The 9,919-nt window shown below is 43.6% G+C and overlaps 1 protein-coding gene across 1 annotated transcript in view; it reads left to right on the top strand.

Moving 5' to 3' along the window:
• The first annotated feature begins 223 nt into the window (after positions 1-223).
• CEP164 (centrosomal protein 164) overlaps positions 224-9,919 on the top strand; it is a 33,863-nt gene continuing 24,167 nt past the window's right edge. The window contains 9 exon segments of the mRNA XM_065738419.1: positions 224-312; positions 667-778; positions 1,143-1,347; positions 2,304-2,768; positions 2,770-2,981; positions 2,983-3,619; positions 5,902-6,060; positions 7,224-7,301; positions 9,462-9,569. Of these exon segments, the coding sequence (XP_065594491.1) occupies positions 231-312; positions 667-778; positions 1,143-1,347; positions 2,304-2,768; positions 2,770-2,981; positions 2,983-3,619; positions 5,902-6,060; positions 7,224-7,301; positions 9,462-9,569 (2,058 nt within the window). The 5' untranslated portion in view covers positions 224-230.

The following is a 9,919-nucleotide window of genomic DNA, read 5'->3' as shown; positions in this document are numbered from 1 at the left end:
GTTGTGACCAACGTGGCATCTCCTTCCCCCTTGGCACTGAAGGGTGGAGTTTCAGTTTCTAGCTGCCCTAGCACTTTGTCCTCCCAGTCTGTATCCACGCTTGGCGACCCCCAGTGCTGAGTTTCCTGTGGGGCTCTACCACGTGCTATGTGAAGTTTTGTTTCTGTCTGTCTGCAGTTGCTACTTGTGATCTTTGTGTTGTTTCCTTCCTGCTTCAGGTGCCGGGGACCATGGCAGGAGGTATTGTATCCGTTGGTGATCAGATTATCCTGGAAGAAGATTATGATGAGTCGTACATTCCCAGCGAACAAGGTAATAGGTGCTTGTCCTCCTAGGAACTGCAATAAGGGATTCAAACTTGCTAACTTATTTCAAGGAGTATTAAGAAAATGGGAACCGAGGAGAGTGTGATTCAGGAGGTGAGACAAAAGGAGATGTCATGCAGAGCTGAAAAACTAGCTTTTTGATTGCAAGGATATTTGCCATCTTGCAGTCTCTATCCCTCTGCTTCACCAGCCTGGAAAACACATTCACTGATATACAGACTTATTTGGACAGTTTTGAGTAGTGGGATTTTCCATTGTGTCCGTTGCTTTAGTTGAGAAGTTGGCTTTGTATATTGCTTGGTGTAAGCTGTCCCTTCAGATTTCTGTTCTGTTTCCCTAGAGATCCAGAGTTTTGCAAGAGAAATTGGCATTGACCCCGAGAAGGAGCCCGGGCTCATGTGGCTGGCCAAGGAAGGCATTGTGGCCCCGTTACCGCCCCAGTGGAAGCCCTGGTGAGAGAACCCTCTCAGAAGCTGGTTTATAAGATTACTGGCTTTCTATGCTGTGTTAATGATTGTCAGAGCAGAGTACCAGCTGGCAAGGGGAAAAAAATGTACTCAGGTTCTTCTTGGGGTGGTGGAAGAAGAGAGAAGAGTGTTTGACAAGTTGAACGGGGATACGAGCATTCTCAAGGAGGGCTGCTTCACCTCAGCAATGCCTCTGGGTTCCTGGAGGCATTGTGCTGCTATTCACTGAATACAGGGTGATCATGTGGTGCAATAAGAATGTTTTTAGAGCCTCAAAACTCCTTGAATGAGGCCGTGTCTGTGCAGAGCTAGGGTTGCTGCATGTCATTACCTTTTTGTCGCCACACAGCCAGGATGTCAATGGTGATATCTACTACTTCAACTTTAATAACGGCCAATCCATGTGGGACCACCCCTGTGATGACTACTACAGAGAACTTGTCACTCAGGAACGAAAGAAGCTGCTGGCACGTGGTAGCTTGAAGAAGAAAAAGAAGAAGAAAGACAAGAAAGATAAGAAAGACAAGGATAAGCAGTCACTGAGTCAACACACTGTAAGTAGGCTCTGCTGCATGCAGTGGTTCTGGGGAGGAGCAAGGTGGCTGGCTGAGGACGAGTGGCTGTGAATTATGGGGTAATGCTGTACTGTTGCTGATTTGGGATGGGAACAGCAATCACTTGACTGGGGATCCTGTCAAGCTATGAGTCTGATGAAAATCCAAGGGAAATGAGATCACACACCCAGGAATCTTGCAGTTTTGGTTTAGAGGTACACACCTTTAGTGGCTGTTTCACAGCCCCATGATGCTATTGCTGAAAAGCACGCAGACCAAGGCAGCTGGTGCTGTTCAGAACAGATACTGTCCATTCTTAAGGAAACATAAAAAAAAATAACCATGTTGAGCTCTGAACTTGAGGTTGTTGCTTGTTTATGACATGTTCTCTTTTGTGCAGAAAGCAATTAATATTCTGCAGTTTTGTGGAGAGAGGGAGGGAAACTGGACAGCACTTGGTGTGCTGGAGAGATTGTCTTTTGGAGAAGACAATAGAGTGTGTCTGTGCTTGTTGCTGCAATATCCACACTGAGTGCAAGTGAGGCTAGTCACTATGCTTTGTGTAGCTGCAGGCATAGCCAAATGCCCTCTAGAATTCTGAGTGATGGAATTCATTCCTGCCTTCCATTTGCCTGTAATGAGATAAGTATCAGTGGGACAAGAGCATTTTGTGTTGCCACTAAAGGCACAGACATCTTTAACCTAAGGCCTTCAATAGGAGTGTTTTCTTTTATATGCATACAGATCACTTTAAGTGCTCTAAAATTTGCACACCAATTTATATATGTAACATATTTAATACATATAAATTTGTACTTTAAATAAGAGTTTATATACATACATTGTGATATGTTTCAGTTATTTGCGAATATTTATCTAGTTAGGAAATGCACTGAGGGATTCTTCTTTCAACATCCTTTTGTCATATACCCTGTGCCATTCTGTACCCTGGACAGGAGAATCCAGAACCAGATAGCCAGATTAGAAATGAAGGCAGAGGGAGACCACCAGACATAAATTATTCATGGAGACAATTTACAGGCACGTGGCTAGGCAAACTGCATCCCACACTTGTATCAACATTCACTAGGCCGTGCCAAACCTTAACTGATGTGAAACCTGTAGAAAATGTCCCACCTTTCAGCAGCTTTGATGTAGACATCCACCAGGACCAAGGTATACCTTTGGAAATAAGAGGAAATTTTTGTTTCCACTCTGTTGTGGACATGAAAAGAAGTCCAAGTCTATTGCAAGCCAGAGAAGAAAGAAGGAACCAGGGAATGACTCTCTTTGGTTCCAGTCTCGTGGATGACTGGAATTTGCAGGAGACAGTAGGTGCTTCATATGCTCAAGAATTGCTAAGGTCTCACAGCAGAGTATCTCAGAGTAGAAGTAAGAGAGAAGTTCAGGATGAGGCTTTGGGGTCAAGCTGTCATTATGTGCAAGAATATTGAGAGCATGAGCAGACCTGGGAGACAGGATTCAAAGCAAATGGAACTAATGGAGCTAGGAGCAGATATAAAAGCAGATCATATCAGTGGTATACCAAAGAACCCATCCACAGTTCCTCAAGAGATCATGGGTATGCAACCCTGATTGCAAGAAAGAGATGCAAAGGGAGGAATTAACGTGTTGTACATCAAAATGCAATTTTTCATCTGCCAAAGATGGGTGTGGAGAAGATGAAGAAAGAGGTGATTTGATTTCAGAATGTGGCAGCAATGATTGGGACAGTTCTCAGAGTGTTAATGCAGCCCAGATACTGAGAGTGAGGCATCAGTTCTCTCCTCACTGTGAATCTGGAAGACCAGAGGGTCTGTACTGTTTCACAGAAGAGCCTCTGCTGCCTTATAACTTCCTGAAATCACCCCTGCCTCAGATATGCAGTCCTGCCCAAAAATCAGAGAGGAAACACAGCTTCAAGGATATAAAATTGTTCCCTGCGCTGCAGGGATATGAAGAAAGTGCCAGCTTTGAATCTGAATGTGTTAGGTTTGTGGTGGATTCCTGTGGGAAACTCACTACCCGGGAGTCTAATGGTGCTGCTGAAGGACAGAAAGAAAAGAAGAAAGAAAATAGAATAGATCCCAGAGTGTGGGAGGATGGAGGCACAGAAGATCTGTGTGCTCCTCCTGAGTATCTCTATCAGATTGCTGACTGCCAAGGAAGTAACAGTCTTGGTCAGCACATGGTAGTGAGGGTGACCCAGACCAGAAAAACTGCTGAGAATTACAGCAAAACAGAGGTTGGTGAAGGAGCAGGTGAGAATGAGGTAGGACTTGGTCCTTTCTGGTGGCACTTCCATTGTGAACATTTCTGGAGAACTGAGATTGAAACCACGCATTGTAGCTAACATTCAGGAGCAAAGGGAGAAGATATCTTGTTGGAAGTTATATAAGGAACCGTGACAAACTGCAGAATTTACTCTCAAATTAGTTTTATATTAGGGAAAGTGTCTCCTAAAAAAAAAAAAAAAAGAGGTGATTGGCAGGGAATTCAAAGGGATTGCAACATCGTCTTTAATTTTGGCAGTCAGATCCTTTGTAGTAAGCAAGGAAAAGTCAGTCTTTTCCCTCTAAAACCTGCAGTCTAAATTGAGAGTGAAATAAGCTTTTTTAAGCCTAATTTTGCTTTCTGAGTCTCAAGGCTCAGAGTGAATGTGTTGATTAAGACATTATAGAAGCTGTAAGTCAAATGCGGGTCTCCCACTTACAAGTCTAGTGTCTGGATGAATGGTCTCTGCTCTCTCTTAAATGAGAAAAATAGGAAAATGTTTGAATGAATTAAGAGAAGGAAGGAGGATTGCTCCCATTGGTTCCAGATCATTGTTTTGCAGGCAGTATGACTTAACATGCTCTGGTCCTTGGATCAGTGTTAAGTGGTCTTAGGACACCAATAAGGTTTACTGGTATGGTGGGGCCCTCTGTAAATATAACTTTCTTCTTCCTCTTTGAACACCAACCCCCCAAAAAAAAGCTGTTAGGAAAGCTATTGCTCTGTAAACCTGGCATTCAGCTTGCACCAGTGGAAGAAAGTGGATAGAAAGTGAAAAAGTGAAAAGTGGAAAAGGTACATGCTGCTTTCTGTTGCTGTTTGTACATCAGTGCTATGGAATATGTCCTGCAGCTTTCAACTCATAGAGCTCCCCCCTTCCCTGGGAGGAACATTTCAGGTTGTTTTGTCTTTGTCCTTAAGTAATTGCCTCAATTTAATAAGAAATTAGGAAATCTCCTGCTCTAAAAACAAAGCAAAACTTGCCCCAGACCTGAAAGGTCACTGTGCGTAGTGGTAATGAATTGCTTTGCTCTACTATTGCAGGTACCCAGCTGTGCCTCCACTGAATTGCTAGCTCAGATTTCTAATTAACAGCGTGTGGTAGTGCTCAGTTAGCTGATAATAACTATACCTATAAATATCAGATAAACTGCAGATTATCCTGAAAGTTTTAATTAGCCCAATGGAAGTGAGTTTATCTTTGCTGAAGGACAACTAGTGTCTACTGCTTCACATGCATAGTTAATGGCCATCTGTAGAAAATAATTAGGTAAGCCCAGAATATGTTATTTGTACTGTTACCATTGCTGTGGCACTGACTTGGAAGGAAGATCTGTATGCATTCATCTCCTTCTCCCTGTCCCTCAGTGTGCAAGTGAATTAACTCTGTTTTCAGTCTGTAATTTTGTATAAACACAGAGTACCAGGACTGTGATTTATGAATAAGCGTGTGCTCTGCTGAAGCAATAGCTCTTGGCTGAACTGGCATGCTGTAGAGAAAAACCTAGAGTACACTTGCTTCTAATTTAACTGGTGCAGTGTATCAAAGGTGAGACTTCTTGGGCGGTGAATTCCACAAAGTAAAACAGAACAGTCACATTTCTTGGTGGAGATAACTTGAGATGTCAAGCTTGCATTGTTCAGAGGTGAGGATGTTGGGTGGCTCCCAGGGCTCTTGCTGTGCTTTGAAAGGTAGAGATGTATTCAGGAGCTTCTTACTGATGTGCTGCAGCAGAGCTGCTTTCCATTTTCAGTACTGCTGAAAAAGTATGCTGGTGTAAGGTATGGGAGCAGCCTGGATTTCTGTCTGGAGATGTTAATTTCAGCTTTTAGAGAGTGGGAGACTTTCTTGTGGTTGCTGGCTTCTCCTTCACTTGTTTCATGCTGTGCCGAGTTGGGAAGGAAAGCTACCCAATTTGCATAGGGTGGTGTGCTGGTAAGAGCCTCCCTCAAAGAGTACTGTGCTTGGGTGCATGCAGATGTGTGGGTTAGTGTGGCTGTTGTTAAGCACTTGCTTCCATTTTGGAGTAATGCCCATTTATTTCCTGGATCACCTTGCTGCTGTCAACTCAATCACTATTCAGATGGGAAGGCAGAACATATGAGTAAATCAATCTGCTGTTCCCTACATGTGTCATGTGCTGGTAATTGTTCGGTGTTAGCTCTGGAAACAATTTCTAGGTGCAAACACTTCCGTGTTAGCAGTGTTTGCACTGGGGAGTGCCTTCTTCTGAAACAAGTGTAAACTGTGAACCTGTGCTCTTCTCTCATATCCTGTAGTCTTCCAGCACCCTGCTAGCACCTGTGCAGATACCCTTGGGGAACCTTGTTCCTCTGCGTGGCCCTGTGGCTTCTCAAGATGGCATCCTGCATGGCGCATTGCACTCAGACGTGGGAAGCTCTGTGGACTCTGATCTTGTAGCCCGAATGAAATCTCAGGTAAAACTGTCTTCACTGGGAGCACGCCCAGAAAAGCAGACCATGCAAGTGGTCACAGGTTTGGTGTTACTTCAAAGTTTCGAAGACAATATCTGTGACCTGTCCTCTGTTTCAGAATGCTTTGGGCTGAAATAGTTCTACTGTTCTGCTACATTTCTTGTCTTTTGCTGTTTTTAGGGAGTTCATTGATAATTTTTCTTGGTTTAGCAGCTTGAAAGGCAGAATAGTTTTAATTGTTGAAAAACTGTTAAGTTGATTTGAAGGGAACTTTGACTTCTACCTCAAAGAAGCACGATGTACAGTGCAGGTAGTATAAGCTAATAAATAATATTTCTTGCATTATAAATGTTATAAAGTGACACTAACAAAACATTGCCACAGTTACTCTTGAGCGAATTTATACAGAAAGGGTTTTGCATGTGTGCTTCTTTTGGACAGGAGCTTCTTTCTTATAAAGGAAAGTGAATCCTCACAAGGAATGTAATCTCCTAGCTGGATGTGGCTCTGCAAAATAAGGGTAGCAGCATTACCCTGAGCAAGTTCTCAGAATTCAAAAACTTCCTTTCTATTCTCTGCTTCTGCAAGCTTCTATCTCCCCTGTTATTTTACCTGTCCTCTGACTTCCCTTTCTTTTTGATTTCACAGCCTAGAGGGACCTGTAAGCCCACTAGTGAGACCAAGAAGTTACTGGGATTGATCTGTGAAGAGAGGAGTTCTTTAAACACAATGGCTGTAAATAAAGAGAGAAATGAAGAAGACAGTGAGAGTGAGGTAGTTGGCTTGTATTGGCTCCTCATTTATGTCAGTAACTGCAGTGCTTGAAGCTTCAAGGAGTGGAAAACTGTGATACTACTCCAGTAATGGCTGATTGACTGTGGTGGTTCAGTTTGACTTCAGGCCTCAATTTGCACTGTGCTTCCTGTGTGTATCGCTTGGTTGCCAAAAAGTATCTCATCCTGTTTTCTACTTGTACTCCCTGTAAATCCACATCTGCCCTCACACATTTCCAAAATGAATTGTCTGTAGGCTTATTGCTGTGGTATGTTTCTCTGGCTCTACTCCCTTATTTCCACTGATTACAGACCCTCAAGTTCCTTCTGCACAGCCTCTGGGATCACAGAGAACTCAATTTCAGCCATTTTCTTTTTTTTAAATAAATTTAGAATCTCCATTGGTCAACAAGTATGTTCAGAGACCTGCACGTGGATGTCAGCGCCCTTGGACGCAGCTTTGGATCTGAGGTAAGAAAGACATGATGAAACAGGTATGTGAAACTGCCCAGATAGAAGAGGAGCTGTGACACTGCACTGCCCATGTGTGGGCTGCAAGTGTGAGAGCCCAGGAACAGAAGCAGAGGAAGTGTTTGTAATTCATGAGGAATAACAATCTGCATCAGGGCTGATGGAGAAGAATGCACAACAGCAGGGCTGGGAGGGCAGGTATGAGAAACCAAATACCCACATCACTGCCCCTCTTCAGGGAGTATCAGAAGGCAGATTTGTCCTTGAAGGAGTGTGCTTCCAGTCTGATAGATAGCATTTGTGTTGACAGCACCTTTGCACAAGGTGGAGCTTTAATTCCTGATGAGTGAAGAAAGAGAGAAACTTAAAGCAAAGGTGTGATGGGCAAGACAGAAGTCATTTCTTCCAAGGAATGACAAAGAAGAGTCTCAGATCTGAGTGGTGTCACTGCTCATGCTGTGGGAGGAAGGATTGATGAGGAAGGGGCATGGTTTGTTTCCTCGTTGCTTTTTTTCAGTCAGTGTAGAAGGAAGGCTTATTCTCAGCAGAAATTACAGCATTGTCATTTGCAGAGTGGAGAGGGAATTCAGTCTGGAGACACCATCCTCACATTGTCATTCATTTATGTAAGAATCTCTTAGGAACTTCATTGTGGACTGGATGTGGATGTGGATATTTCTGTGTGCGTGGTAACATAAAACTCATTTTGTATCTTACCCTGCTGATAAATTACATTGCTCAGACTCTCAGCATCAGCAATGAGTTCAGTACAGGCATTGCCTCGTGCAGACATTTTGCTTTCCCTGCGGGTGTTCATTCTTTGCCAGCACTTTCTTAGCAGTGATCAGGCTTAAGATGACAAAGGGACAATGTGAAGTGCGTTGCAAGCAGCTCTAGTGATTCAGTCTGTCTGCACTGACGTTAATCCTTTCTTAGCACTTTGAAAATTCTGTTTCAGCAATTGAAAGTCAAATTAATTTCTGTTAAAACGTTTTCACTGTTTCCCTCATCCTTTTCACAATATACAGAAAATTAAGCTGTAAAGTACTTTGGAGAACTCATTCACAGAGCTGGACAGGAACTGCAAATGTTTTTAATGAAGTGGATGTTTAAAAAAAAAAAGCAGAACAAAAAAGGCTTGACTCTCATCTGCAAACAAGAAGCCTGTCAGAGCTCAATTCGTCACTGAAATGTTAATGTGTCCAGGAGCAAAGAGTTGTCTTGGCATTTCAGTGACATGGCAAGGCTTCAGGAATCTATTATAAAATGGCAATTGCTGCCCAACAGCCAGGCTGCTTCTCAAAAGCTAGTAACTCAGATTGGTGATATCTCAGCCCTGATAAAATATTAGTGCCCTGATGGAAAATATCATTCACTTGTAACTCCATGAGAGGGCAGTAGAAAAACATTCCTATGAGTGAGCTCTCATCCCGCATCCCATCTCTCCAGCTTTGTTCCAAAATGGAGAGAAGGAAAGAATTCATAAAAAGAAGCTCTGTGGAAGGGGAATGGAGGAAGTGGTGGGGTGAGAAAAGCTGGTTTCGTGAAGTCTATGGGCCAGGGCTGAATATCCATATTCAGAGAAAAGAAGTGTGAGAGTGTAGTGATGTGCTGAGGTGTAGGGATAGTCCTGAAAGGGTCTGGAGGAGGAAAAGACTTGGAAGCATCTCTGAGGTCCTGAAGTGAGAGTCCTGTGACAGCAGGAGTAGTGTACAGGCTGCAGTGCTTGCAGCTTGGGAAGCCTTAGCACTCTGCCTTCTGTACAGGTCAATCTCTGGGTAAACAATTGGAGTTGAGGGGGACCTTTATGTGATGGGGGATTAACATGCAAAGCTCTCTCACCAGATGGAGATGTGTGAAAGGGAGCTCTCTCTGTAAATAAACATTATGCAATACAGTATACGTGTTATTGCAGAGATGTATACTCAGGAAGCAGTGTTGCTAGTTCTGAGGGCATTAAGGCATCTGTAAAATATCAGTGCCTCAGTGGCTAGTTAAAAGGGACTGGTATGTCATAGCCTGGCTCCCTTGCCTCCTGGGTAAGCACAGTGAAGGGCTGCTGTGCTCAGTTCTTACTCAGACTGTCGCAGGCAGGTGATCCCACCAGATCAGAAGGGTACTATGTGAGTACTGGCTAGCAGATGTTACCTCATTCACTAGGATAACAGCAAAGCAGAGGAGGACTGTGGCGGCTGCCTGGCTGATGTCACTGAAGCTCATCTCCAGGACCAGAGGAGTCCCACAGAGGAAGCTGGCAGTCTCAGAGAGGTGATGAGTGGCTCTGACATTGCAGCCCTGCTTGCATGATGATGCAGAGCTTTGCTTGCAGCTTCCAGTGTTGTGGAGTGGATCTGATTGTTGCTTGGCTTGTTTCTTAAACTATTATGTGTGTGGAAAGAGGTGTAAACTTAAGAGCAAATGCTTCCAGACCTACCCCACTCTGTTCTTCTCTGCCTTGGGATCAGCCTGAAATCAGGAAGCAAAGGGAGAGCGTGTTCAGCCTGCAAAGGAATTCTGTATGCAGTATGGGTGGTTTGTTTTCTTCCTTCTCTTTTTAAAGATAGAAAGATTGTGAAGGTTTTTGTTGTAATCTCTCATCTTCAAGCTGTTAAAATCCA

This window comes from Cyrtonyx montezumae, unplaced genomic scaffold (genome assembly GCF_038088225.1).
Source record: "Cyrtonyx montezumae isolate F1298 unplaced genomic scaffold, pur_monq_1.0 scaffold_22, whole genome shotgun sequence".
Lineage (NCBI taxonomy): Eukaryota > Metazoa > Chordata > Aves > Galliformes > Odontophoridae > Cyrtonyx > Cyrtonyx montezumae.
The sequence above is the reverse complement of the archived record's forward strand: the minus strand, read 5'-3'. Positions and strand labels throughout refer to the sequence as shown.